This window comes from Urocitellus parryii, chromosome 4, assembly GCF_045843805.1.
Source record: "Urocitellus parryii isolate mUroPar1 chromosome 4, mUroPar1.hap1, whole genome shotgun sequence".
Taxonomy (NCBI): Eukaryota; Metazoa; Chordata; class Mammalia; order Rodentia; family Sciuridae; genus Urocitellus; species Urocitellus parryii.
Genome location: NC_135534.1, coordinates 55,951,547 through 55,965,815, shown reverse-complemented (window position 1 = coordinate 55,965,815; position 14,269 = coordinate 55,951,547). Strand labels below are relative to the sequence as shown.

The 14,269-nt window shown below is 41.2% G+C and overlaps 1 protein-coding gene across 1 annotated transcript; it reads right to left on the bottom strand.

Moving 5' to 3' along the window:
- Positions 1-403: 403 nt before the first annotated feature.
- On the bottom strand, positions 404-1,558 carry Rbmxl2 (RBMX like 2). Its single transcript, XM_026415033.2, has one exon. The coding sequence runs from the start codon at positions 1,556-1,558 to the stop codon at positions 404-406; it is 1,155 nt and encodes a 384-aa protein (XP_026270818.2).
- Between the last annotated feature and the right edge of the window lie 12,711 nt (positions 1,559-14,269).

Sequence of the window (14,269 nt, the reverse complement as noted above, 5' to 3'; positions counted from 1 at the left end):
TAATAGCAGAATACCCATTTGATGAAATAGCCACAAGAAATATTTCTTTAAAATGATTTCACTCTGGGCAGCATTGATCCTTCTACAAACCCCACTTGCCTTATTTATCAGGAAAATTTAGAACGGAAGGAGTCTTTAGAACTTTACTTCGAAATATAAGAAGACTAGTACTCAGATTCAAGTCATACTTTTAACATGAGCTTGTTGCAAGAAACTTAACAATTCCAAACGAAATTAAACGCGTCTTAACTTTTTCCTCCCAAAGCACAAAAATGGAGAGGAAGTTAACAGGAAATTCTTAAACAGTAAAAACAACTCTTCTTTGTTCTAGTCCTTGGGTAGTTACCACAGAACTGGTTCTTCTCTTCTTGAAGACCCTTTTCAGGCCCAAGTCTGTTCAAGTTTAGTATCTACTGCGGCCTCCCCCTCTCTCCGAGCGGCTTCCAAGGCGGCCGCCGCCCCTGGGGGGCGCCCTGCGGCCCGACCGGCTGTAGGAATCACGCGGTGGGGGACACCCCCTCTCCATGGACGGGGGCAGCCCGCGATCTGGCCTTCCCACCCGGTCTCGGCCCCCCGAATAGCGGTCGCTTCGGCCGCCACCGTACCCGTCGCGGCCGCCGCCGTAGGCGTCGGGCGAGCAGCCGCGGTACTCTTCGTAGCGACCCCCGCCATAAGATGGCGGCGGGCCCCGCGCATCCCCGTAGCTCTCGAAGGGGTCTCGGTAGGAGCCTCCGCTCGGATGATCCGCGTAGTCACGGTCGCGCCCACCGTAGCCGTCACGGTCGCAGTAGCCTCTCGACGGACAGTCGTCCCGGGCACTGGAGTGGCCATAGTCGCGGTAGGTGTACTCTCTGGGCGAGGGGACAAAATCCCGGGGGTCGCGGGCGCTTGGGTAGTCTCGGCTCGAGTAGCTGTCTCGGGGCGAGTAGCCCTCCTCCCGCGGGCCCAGGTAGGGGTCGCGGCGAGGGGGGGGCGGCTCCCGGCGCGGCGGGCCTGCATATCCGTCTCGGCCACGAGCGGCCGAGGCCCTCCCACGCATTCCGCCGCCGCTGCGCGCCGGGCCCGACGGGGCGGCCCTCTTGGGCGGAGGCCCGGCCCTGCGTGGCGGCGGCGGCCCGCGCTTCAGGGGCATGGGGGCCCTGGATGGCTGCAGGTCGAAATCCCCCGCATAGCCGCCGTCGTCGGCGGACCCGCCCCGGGAGAGGGGTCGCCGTGGGCCGCCGCGGGTTCCGCGCAGGCCCCTCGGGCGACCGCGGCTGCGGGGCGGCGGCGGGCCCCGCCGGCTACTCTCAAACGCCGGTTTGGTGGCCTGGGCTACCTTGATGGCCTTACCATCCAGGGACTTGCCGTTCATGTCTCTGGCGGCGGCCTTGGCGTCTGCGGGGCTTTCGAAGGTGACAAACGCGAAGCCCCTGGACTTGGTGGTTTCTCGGTCTTTCATCAACAGCACCTCAATGATGCGGCCATACTTGCCAAACGCGGCTTCGAGGGCTTTCTCGTCAGTTTCGGGGTTCAGCCCCCCAATGAAAAGCTTTCCAGGGCGATCAGCTTCAACCATGTCGGCAGGTGGTGTGGTTAGTGGCGGCGGGAGTCGAAGGGGCGGTGCCGACGCGACCTGCTGGCCCCGCTCCCCTAGGGCGGCTCCTACCGGTCGGGCGGCGCGTCGGCGAGTCCGGAACTGCAGCTGTCCCGGGTGCGCAGACGGAACGCTCCGACGGCGCCCCGGGTCTGGTTCGCTCCTAGTGGCTCCCACTGGTTGTGATTGGCGGCTTGACCCTGCAGCTCAGCCCGCCATAAGGCACGTCAGTTGGGGATTTCCCTCCAATCTTACTTGGACCACTACTCAACCCGGGCTCAACTAAGTCTGTAGTTACTCTTGAAAATGCTGCGGGTAAACGAGAACCGTTAGGTGGAAGATTTTTGTGCATTTTTATGAGCATTGTAATGCATTCCAATTCTGGTTACCCAAACCATTTGCAAATAGAGGAAAAATGGAAAATGAAATGAGTAAATGTTTTAAAATACTGTTGGTAAATTCTCCCCTGCCCCTATTTGCAGGAGGGGAAGAGAAGACGTGGAGGGCGGCGTTGGATTTTGGAACCGGAAGGAGAGGGAGTCATTCTTTGGGTGCACCATTTTGTTTTTCCTCAGTACCGCTTTCTTCTACTTTTCAGCCTTTAAAGGATTCATGATAATGTTGTAGTCAAATCGCCCTTTAAAGTTATAGCACAGAAAGTTGTCTATAGAACAAAATAAAGACAAAACACGCGAGCACTTGGACGCTAATCCCCGTTGCACCTTGGACACTTCTGAAAGTACCACTTGAGCTTGTCTGTCACCTGGATAGAGGTGGTGCACCTCAGCAAAGAAAGACTTCCTGGGCTAAAACAAGTTACACAACTGAAGTTTGAATGGAAATAAGCGTGAAAACCAAATGATGAGCATACCTTTGCTTGAAATAGTAAATCTAAATCCAGGTGTACAAAGACTGTGATGCTATTTGTTCAAAAAGTGGTAATAGATTTTTTCAAAAGTTGTCATTGTGAAAAGTTGATCATAAGTTTATATCTGTGTGCACATATATACGTATTCATATGTTATATTGATTTATGGCAGTGACTAAGGTTGAAACAGTGAAAATAGGCATTTTTATGTTTCCAACTTTTTTTTTCTTATATAAAAGGAATTTTTTTTATTGATTGTTCCATACATTACAGAGCTCTTGATAAATCATCTTTCATACATTTGACTCCATTGGGTTTTGAACTCCCATTTCTACCCCAAATACAGATAGCAGAATCACATCTGTTACATACTCACATTTTTACCTAATGGCATATTAGTGACTGTTTTAATCTGCTACCTTTCCTATCCCCTACTATCCCCCCTCGATGTTTCCAACTTTAATAGAGAAGCTCCTAAGTTTTTTTTAATCATGCACGAATGGCGTTTAATGTTAAATGAATCGGTTTTTATTAAAACATTGTATTTCAAGGTAACCCTAACTGTGTTGGGATGTATTCATTTTCTAAAAATTAATGCATTTTACTTGCTCATTTTCCTTAGAAAATTCACATGTCTAAGCATAAAGGGAATTTGTATATGTATTTCTTTGGGTACTGAACTGCAGACTTTTGCCTAAGGACATCCAGCCTGCTATTTTGAATCTATTTGCCCAGTAGTCAATTTCTTTTACTTATGAATGCATCCAGATTTTTAAAATTCCATTTGTAAGATAACTTTTCTAAGAAGATAATCCATTTTTGTATCAAATTTCAAATTTATCAATAGCTGCATCCTTTTTTGTTCTTTTCATTGACCAGTGCTGCTAAAAGTGTTTTTGGGTTTTGTTTCATAAATCTGTCTTTGTTTTGTTTTGTTTTGTTTTTAAAAGAACCAGTTTTCAACTTGCTGCCCTCTGTTTTGATTTTATTTGATGATACTGTCTTTATTATTTCTATGTTCTTTGGATTTACAGTTTGTATTACTTTTGTTAGTTTTTTTTTAAGGTATGGCACTTAGCACATTAAAATTATTTTTAATTAAATTTTCTAATTGTTATAATGAAGATTGAAACTTCTACATACTGGATAACAACATGTCCTGAGCTGTGATACATGGGGTTTTCACTGTTCAGTTCCTAACATTTTCTCATTTTCATCATTTCTTCCATGAGTTATGAAGAAATATGTGTTTACTTAAGTTTTCAAACGTAGGGACATCTTTGTTATTTTTAACATGCTCTATTATTATGTCCATTCTGTTTCTTATTGAGACTTCCTTTGTGATCTAATATGGTATGTGTAAATATGGATGTATATTTTAATGTTTCATATATACTGAAAAATGTATTCTGTAAATGTTGGTATAGAACTCTTTCTTTATATTGTGAAGTTCAAATGTTCCCTGTTCTTTTTTGTTGAACAAAATTGGCAATCACTAAGAACTATTCTTAAATTTCCCATAATGGATTTGGCAGTTTGTTTTTATGGGCATTTTTGCTTCATATAATTTAATGTTTTATTGTGAGGTATATAAAAATTGTGAATTGTTAATGTATTTCTGGTGATGTCTTCTATTATGTAATGATCTTCATTATTCATAATAACTTGTTTGGTAAAATATTTTAAAATTTCAGTAAATTTTAGATTTCTTCCTGCCAATTTATTGTGTGCCTTCTACCAACCATGCTTTTCTTGCCTGTTTTTTTCCCATCTTTCTTACCTTCTCTCATAGCAAATCCTTTCTTTTTCCTTTACTGTGGAAGAAGTTATGCCTTCTCTTTTAATGCTTTGAATGATTGCCTTTCATGATTTTATTGAGGGCTAACTTATAAACACTAAATTTATTTATAAGTTATTAACTTTACTGTTTCATTAATTTCTATATTACCATAACAAGATATATAACATTTCCAGCATCATAGAAAGTTCCTTTATGTCCTTGTCAAAATAATACTTTCCTCACAAAGGTAATCACTATTCTGACTTACATCAACCACAAATTAGTTTTGCCTGTTCTTAAACTTTATAAAAACGTAATCCTACAGAATGAACTCTTTTGTATTTTTGCTAATGTTACTTATCATATTGGGATTCACCCATGCAACATAACCAGTAGTCTGCTCTTTTTACTTAATATTTTTAGTATTCATTGCACAACTGTTCCACAACTTTTTTTTTCTTTTTATTTTTGATAAATATAGGAGCTATTTACACTTTTGGAAGTGATTCTTATTTCTTTCAGTTCCCACAATGACTATCCCCAAATCCTGTCAGTCAGAAAGTGCTCTTGGCCCTATCCCAAAGATACATCTGGAATCCTTTCTTCTTCTTAATTCTGCACTGCTACCACCTTCGTAGAAATTACCACACTTGCTTCTTGGCATGGAGCTCCTAAAAACCCTTTGCGTTTCCTATTAGGAATGTCTGACAACCGCAGCTAAGGACTGCTGCTGCAGGAAGGGAGTTGATCACCTGAGGAACACCCCCCCCCCAGTATTAGAAGGCTAGAACTTGAGTACTCCCCCAACCTCCCCAGAGGGGAAAGGTGCAGGACATTGATCTTCACAGCCAGCTAGGCTTACTCATGCCAGGCAAAGTAAGGGAACCATTGTGTATCTGAAATGTTTACCGTCTTTTATTCCAAGGAGCGCCTCTTTATAGACTAGTTTGGGAAAGATCCAACAGCCCAAAAGAGACTGTTGCAATTCAATACTGTTTTTAGTATAAATGTTTGCATCTTAGAAAGAAAGCAGATGATAATATTAGGTCATAGTGGCAAAGCACATAGTTTTCAGGAGTTTGAGAGGCAGGGTGAAGTTACCATATTCTTAACTATACCTTACAAACAAGCCTATGACTTTATCCCATCCTCAGAGAACTTTAAAAACAAAAACTTGTCCTCACTGTGCTTTGGAGCCTTGGATAAGGAGTCAGACTCCACACCACATATTCAAATGAGCAAGCCAACTGAAGGCAAAAGAACATCCAGCTGTCATATCCAAGGACCTGATGGTGTTCTATCCTAGAAATGAGTCTCAGCACTATAGAACTGTCAAAGATTAATAGTATCCAACACTTTTTTTAAGTGACAAAATTAGATTTAAGTATAAATTTAAATGATGTGAACTCCAAAGAAGACAAAAGGAACAGGTCTTTAAAAGTAGGACAGGGAACAAAAAGGGACTTTGGGAAAGTGAAAAGGAACCAGAAAAAGGACAGAGTGGCTATGGGGAAATGGAAAAATATAGACGGGGAAAAATAAAATTATTGAAACTAGTTTGGCAACATGGGGTAGGACAAAGTACATTTTGAGGTTTGGCAGCATTTGCATTTTCATCTGCTGGAATATAGGGACTTGAGTCACCTTTGTAAGGAAAAGGCCTAATATAGGTGGAAGCCAGGCTCAAGTTTGTCCAGCCTCATAGCACAGTGTTCAGACAAGTCCTTTGTGTCTCATGGGACTTCACAAGGAGTATAGATTGGGACATAGGACAGAAGCCTGCAAGGGTATCCCAGCAGTAACTACTGGAACTTTGAAAGTCTGCCCATTGGAAGAACCTGCTTGTAGGTTTGGAAGGTGACTGGAATTTACCAATGGATATTGCTGTTTGACCAAAGTGACCGCTTGGGTCCATGGAATGACCCAAATGAGTGGGGATGTAGAGCAATGCAGAAATGGGCTGAATTTAGACATATTCCTCTTGTACTGTGGCACAAAATGTTGCCCAAAACTGTTCTGTCAACAAAAGAAACAGATTGCAGATGATTATGTCAGATTTCCTGGGAGAAGGCCCTGAATATAGCTGGGACATGGGGCTGATTCTGGCTACCTATTTTGTTGTGTTTGTGTGGGTGGGGGGGGGGGGGTCACACTGGGGATCAAACCCAGGCCCTCATACATGCTAAGCAAGTGCTCTGTCACTGAGCTATACCCCCACCTCTACCAATGAGTCTTGACAGGGATAAACACTGATTGGTCTGTTCTTTGCCTACCCAACGAGAGATGCAAATGTCCAAAGTACTGTATATTAAAAAAAAAAAAGATGTTGTACTAATTTAAACCACCAAGTCACATTTCTTCAAATAAAGAATACATATGGCACAACCCATAATTTTAACAATGTGCAGAGAGAGAGATCCTCCTGAGAATTAGAACAGGCAATTAAAACACTGGTTGTCTAAAATGAGAGGCAATGAGGTTACCAAGGGCTGGTTTACACAGCTTCACATGTGTGTGCTTGCACTCAACAGGAATGCTGAAGGAGTAGCCTCCCTAGGTTCTTCTGTTTTTCTGGTAGATATTCAGAAGAGGGATGGGAGCAGATGTTTAAATGACCATAGGTTTTCCCACATGGCACATGACTGATGACTATACTTCTTCCTTTCCACATCACCCCAACTTTGTTTTATGATCACAGGACCAAGGATTCAACTAGAAGTGTTGGAAGCAAGGATAATTCCTGTACAAGAAATTGTTTTAAAATTTTATTTCAGAATTCCTAGTGGCCCGATGAGGCAGGTTGTGTGTTCATCCCTCTGGAAAAAATAGGATTAACAGTTAATGCAGCTATTCTAAGAGTGGAAATTTCCCAGTATTTTTGTATATGAATGTAGGAGGCACTCACTAGTCCATTATTTGTGTCAGAATCTGGACCAGCACAGTAGCTGAACGTGACTCATGTACCTACCAAAGGAGGGAAATTTGAGATATAAATGGAGAGGAGGAGGAACAACAGAAGAGGATCAAGAAATGAGTTAATGGGTTATAATATGATGGAAAAACACACAGTACATTAACATTCTGAAATAGGCATAGAGCAGATGTTCAATTATACCCGATACCTGAAAGTGTAGAGCTGTCTATTTCTGAGACCACATCTATTTTTGAAACCTCACAGTATCAAATAGAAGCCTACAAACCAAAATGGCTTCATCCTGAGAGATGTTTTCATACAATATGATGGATTAGACAAATTATTTATGATTTAATGGCATTGTAGTAATGTGCCAGTATCTTTTGACTTTCATTTTTCAGGTTACAGCTACCATAATGCAACACTGTCTTATACTGACATTGTTGGTAAATTATAATCCTGAAATTGATAGTCAAATATCTTAGAAAATTGAGTTAAAAGCCTCTAATATCTATCTCACACTGGCTCTTTCAAATGTTGCTCAGATGGTATTGTTTTTGTTGTTGTTTTGTTGTTTTTTGCTACAGGGGATCCATGGTTAAAGATGAGGGGTTAGCTCGTGATGTAATATAAAACATTTATTTGATCTTTTTCCCTGATATAGAACTTCTAAAACCCTTAGAGATTCTTGAGAGAAATGACTCTTTTGTTATCCATAATGTGCCCCTCAATAGCATAAATCCCACTGATAGTGGGGCCCCTAGATAGCTTTAGATAGGGGCTGGTGGCCAAAGGAAACAATTCTTGTGACTGTAAAATTAAAATTTTCACCTTCCTCCTATTCTGACTTGAAAAGAAATAGGCACTAGAGATTGAGTTTAATCATCCTGGGGCCAATAATTTAGTCAGTCATGCCTATTAACAATAGGGTTCAGGGCAATTCGAAGTTTTTGAACACTTGCTTGTGCTAGAATAGGGTATGCCCCCAAGAGGGTTTGGAAAGTGTGTATGCCCCAAGAGGGTTTGAAAAGTGTGTGTCCTTTACCCACTTCTTGCCCTGTCTGCTTCTTCAGCTAGCTATTCATTTGTCTTTTATGACAAACTGTAATTATAGCACTTTTCTGAATTCTGTGAGTGGTTCTAGTGAATTACTGATCTTGAGGGGGATATGGGAAATCTTTAAATTTGTAGTTGGCCTGGAGACTGTTATAGTTGGAAAGAGATAATACATGGTTTTACAATGACAATTCTCAATTCTCTGACACTGACCATGCATTGTACAATTTAATTCTGCCACTAAGAACCAGGAGTTGAAACAAATTTCACAGGTTAAAGGCTCAGTAACATCAAGACAGCCCTCACTTCAGGTGCCAGCTGCAAATGGTATCCTCAGGGTGCTTGCACTGTTGCCAGGTCACAACAATAAAGAGGTTCTAACATACATAGTCTTCATGAGTTATAATACTCATGGTCTGGACTACTCATTTTTAAAAACAATAACTATGATTGATAAAAAAATTATTAAATAGATGACTATTTTGTGTGTTTATACACTGCCTCTTAGGTGACCATGAAAGGCTATTTTTCATTCCAGGCAGCAAAATGTAGTAAATGTGAATGACAAGTGAAGGTGTGAATACAGGTGAACTAGGAAGAGTACACCTCAGAAGCAAGAACAAGGTAAAGAGGGAGGCATTTCCTGTGGAGTTTTTCACTGGCCACACCAGTCCCAGCATCCTCAGAAACTGGGAGGGGAAATTTTAGTTGGGGATTTATGGGCTGAGAAGCTTCAAGACAAAGAAAGAACTGTATCTTCCATCAAGGAATAGAAGTCACATTTCAAGAAAGAAAAAGTCCCTACACAAGCCAGAGACAAGGAGGAGTTGGACAACACACAGAATAATCCTGTGCGTCCCCATCCTCTGTATAGAAATCTATAGGACAACTGAACAAGACTCCCATCCTTCAACTAAGAAGGTGAGAAGAATTTCCCTGGGAGTAGCACCAAGTGCCTGTGGTCTGAAACCCTGACTCTGTTTCCAGTTTCTTAAGGGATTGAGTTCTGGTCCAAACATCCAGATATGCAGTGCAATATCAGGGCTTTGTACTGGGTCACAAGTTCCTTGACAGTAAAGAGAGCAGCTTGGGTACCTCCTATTTTTAAATTTTATTTTTTTAAATGGAAAAATATAAAATTTACCATCTTAACCATTTTGGTGTACAGTCCAGTAATGTTAAATACATCCACACTGTCGAACTCTTTACCTTGCAAAACACAAACTCTATCTCCATTAAACAACTCCCCACTGTCCCAGCCCCTGGCAACCACCATTCTGTCTGTCTTTAAATTTTGACCACTAGGGCATCTCCTCATTAATTCAAACATCAACTAAAACTCTAGTTGTCTTTAAATATTTCCTTGATTTACATAATAATTTACATATATTTCCTTAATTTACACATAATAATTTACACATAATTTCAATGACTAATACCAAGCATCCACTTTCCGCCTGTCTTTGGGAAACTAGCTTCAGAGATTAGGACCTTAGCTCCATTATGAGGAGTGAAATTGCCCTCAGCAAGCAAAGAATTCCGAATTAAGCAAGTCTTAATTTGCTTAGGTCCACCCCATGAGCGCTGTCCAGGGTCCTGCTTTCTCCAGAGATGGAAACCAGGCTTGGGACAGCTTCTCTGGGGCACCTCCTACGGGTTCTGAGTCGCCTTGATTCAGGGGCACAGCGGGTAGGGGATCTGGAGAGACTTGCGACTCCCTCCCAGCAAGCCCAGCTGGGCTTCCAGGGCTGCAACCACCTAAGGCCAGGCCTGGAGTAGAGGTGCCTAGAGCTCCACAGTTTATCTCCCGCCTGAACCGCGGGCACCCAGGGAGAACTCTGGCCCTGGCCTCTCGTTCGGCCTCGTCCTGGGACTTGAGGGCTGATTCGCCTCACCCAACTAAATAATAGATCTCAAAAGTCAACTAGAAACTAGAAACGCAGGGCTCCCTGAGACTTGCTCTCTATGTGAAGACTGCAATTCCAGAAGTCTCCAGAGGGGGACGTTTAAGGACAGTGTTTCCAAGCAGCAGGATTTAGAGAGGAAATATCCTGCCTTGCAGAGTTGGGAGATTCGAAATGAATGTTTCCAGAAGAGTTGGACACTTTTGCTTCCATCCATTTTTTTTCATTCATTCATTCATTACTGAATAAGAGCCCACAATGAGACACTATGGTGTGGGCCGGAAATACAATTGTGAACAAAAGAGCCATGTTTCTGATCCTCATTGAACTTTCTCAAAAGGAGACACACACACAATGCAGAAATAGTTCATTCTAAGTGGAAGTGAAGAAAAACATGATGCTTTGTTAGGAAGGGGAGGTGATGGCAGCATTTAAGATGCAGAGCTCTGCCTCTCCAAGAAGGCAATATTTAAACTGTAGGATAAAGAATGGTGTAGAGCCAGCTCTGAGAAGTGGTAAGAGGAGCCGAGTAGGCAGAGGAGAAGCTATGAAAAGGTCCAAGTTGTGAAAACTTGGAGAACTCAAGGAATTGAAAAGTGAGAGGGGAGAATAGCTTTTTTGGGGAAAAAAAAGTTGAGTAAGGAAAACCTGGTCCAGCTCCAACATCATCCATATGTCTTTCATTCATTCAAAAAATATTGAGCTTCCACTATAAAGCAGGCACTGTACAAGGTGTTAAAAATTCTGAAGTGAAGATAAATAGTAAGGTGGGCTGTTTAATTACACCTGAAAGAGATAAAAGTACTATGAGTCCAGTCTTTATCCTTCCCCATTGTTGTAAAGTAACCTGGTCATTTTCACCTTTTGCTCTTAAAAGGATACTTATTCACTGAGAATATCCATCATGAGCTTCAGAAAAATAAGGAAAACAAATATTACAGAGAATGGTATGTGCGAAGGAAAACAACGAACTGAACAGTCTTTATATTTGAAAGTGGTGTTGTCAGTTTATATCATGGTTGGAGGTCAAGAGATGAGGCTGCTGTAGTGGCAGAGGCAGAAAGAGGGGAGGAGAGACTCGAATATTCAGATACAGTTTTCTCTTTAAAGAAAACTACTTCAAAAGTGGTATGGACATAGAACACAGTAAAAGAGAAGCCAGGATACCAGACAGGAAGTGACTTAAAATGTGAAAGATTGGAAGAAGAGATATCCATTCAGTTTCCCTTTTATAATTTGCTCTTTCATTCTAGCATATTGATGACAGAAGGGTACAAATGGTCACTTCCATTACCTCCCTCCTTTTTCACTCTTTGAAGTTTGTTTTCTTATAAGCTATAAATCAAGGGTTTCAGTGAGACATTTCTAGCCTCCTATTATAGATAACTGAAATATATCACATTCTCCAACATCACAGATTTTGTAACTGGAGTAATAGGACTAAGTCCCACATTTTGATTCCTGGTTTACATTCCTAATTCTTTCCATATTCCTTTATTTTCTACTTTCTATAATCCTAATTACAAAATTGTCATACTTCATATTTCAGCTTTTCCACGTGAACAGATGGTTGAAGGGTATGGAGAGGGCTGTAATTCTGACGCCGTTGCCCCAAGTTAGACTGACCATAAAAATCTCAACTCTGTGGCTCCAGTCCTTATTCTGAGTTTTTCAGTTTGGCACTATTGACATTTTGGGCTGGATGCTTTATTGTGGGAATCTGTCTTGTGCATGATAGGATGTTTAGTAGCATACTTGGCTTCACCCACTTGATGCCAGTAGATACCTCACTTGTAACAAGCCAAAATGACCCCTTATGGGATCTGTCTCTAACCCCTGTTGTAACTCACTATTCTAAGAGGTGAGCATTGTTAGGAAAAATATCCAAATCTTCAAAATGGGTAAAAGAAGTAAATCTGTATTCTTTTGTTATAGTAGTAGGTATTGTCTAGCAGGCTGGAGATTATCTGATTTTCTAAGGGCATTTCTTTTAATTTTCGATTTGGCTACTGATCAGGAGATTTACAACTCTGTAAAGGTACAGATTAATTAGTAGAAACCTGATAGAAATGAAAATAATTCTTATCAGATAGTAGTACAAATCATTTGTCTGAAATGATAAGACCAAAGTTATCTTTTAAGACATTAACCAATTTTGTATCCATCTAGTAATGTTATTCATTTTTGAAATTTTCTAAAGTTATATACCCTTGTTTCTCAAATGCTTTATTGAACTAGGATCTTACTAATGCCTTTACTAATTGATAAATCTTTGGCAAGTATTCTTTATTCGTATAAAAAGCCAAGTCCGTCCTTTCTTGCACTTTTGTTATAAATCACAGTGGTCAATGTATTTCAATTGAATTTTGGAATTTTCAGAATTTTCTTTGCAGTCATAAGAGACATTTATATATTTCTCAGTAGTGCTAATTTTAAGTTCCATTATCAAAGATTTTCCAGTCTTATAAAACGAATTGACTATAACATTCCCCTAAAAAGCTCTGAAAGTTTCAAAAACACAAGAATTTTCCTTTATCTGACATTATCACTTTGATAGGAAGCATTTACCTGTGTTGGAGTTTTTCGTAGGGAGTTTGGAAATCCTGTTTTCTGTATGAGGTGAGCTGCTCACTGCAGCAAGTCTGGCACATGAAAGGGTTGCTGCTGCTCTGCTGCATACTTCTATTTGTTATGACAGCCCCAGATTAGATTTCTCTAACCAACATGACTGTCCTCATTAGGATTCAACCTCAGTAATGCTCCCTCATGTATCATCTATGCCAAATATCAATAGTTACTACTCAAATTCACCTGTAATTTTTACATGATTGTCATTTTCCCCTTCTGTCATGGTCCCCTTCTATTGCCAGCCCTGCCACATTGACCCAGAGGCTATTATATCAGTATGATACTGTGTCCTGTTTCCTGGTACACAGTTCCTAAAATCTTTGGAAACCCTGAAATGAAAAGTGTCTGCTTTATGAAGTCACGACCAGTGAGCGGATGGCCTCAGGATGGGGGCTGGTGGCCAGGAGAACCAACCATGAGATTAGGGGGTTGGAACCTTTAGTCCCACCCTGACTCCACTGAGAATGTGCTGCACATTGGTTAAGTAATTGGCCATTGGTGATCAATCATGCCTACCTAGTGAAGCCTCCATAAAACCCCAAAAGGATGGAGTTTAGAGTTTCCCAGTTGCTGACCACATCCACATGATAAAAGAATAGCACACCCCAAGTCCACTAGGACAGAAGCCTTTCAAATATCACCCTATATGTCTCTTTCATCTGGCTATTTGTATCCTTTTTAATATGCTCTATAATAAATGGATTTACTTAAGTGTTGAGTTCTCTGAGCCATTTTGCAAATTATCAAACCCAAGTGGGGATTTTTGGAACCCTGATTTAATTGCAATTGCTACCTGAAGTGGGGAGAAGTCTTGTGGGACTGAACCTTACCCTGTGATATCTGATACTATATCCAGATAAATAAAATCAGGACTGAATGAAAGGATACCCCACCAGTGTCAGAAAGTTGTTTGGTGTAGGAAAGACCCACATTTTGATAACTAGAAATGTGAGTGTTGACTGTGTAAAAGAAGAATTTGCTTTTCCCTTACACCAATTAAGAGGCAGGGAGAAAAAAATTTGATAGAATCTTGAATGGAGTAAGGAAAGCAAATTCTTTGACTCAATGCCCATCAATAATTAGCTGACCTTAAATCTGGCTGGCCTGTTTTCACCAATGGTAAATGACAGAAGAGACTATATCAGGCTGGGCCTGGTTATTTTTTCTTCTTTCAGTGCTGGGAAACAAACCCAGAGCCTCACATAAGCTAGGCAAGTGCTTTTCCACTGAGCTACAGCCCCCCTATGCTGGGGCTGTAGCTCCCCTATGCTACAGGCATAGCTTTTAAGAGAACTGTCAACTTGTGCTTGGCCCTTTTAATTCCTGAGCCCCTACCTTATAAATCCTAAGAAAGCACTTAAAAAAAATTCTTTAGTCCCATCCTCAGGTCTTATTTCTAGGCTTCTCCTACCCGAGTTCTTAAGTTTTGAATCCAACTAAAAACATGATATTCTTTTCAGAGAGCTTTTTTTTTTTTCATTTCCTTTAGCCTAAAAAGACTTGTGTCAAGTAGAACCAATGTTTTACAGAGAAGTGACTAATC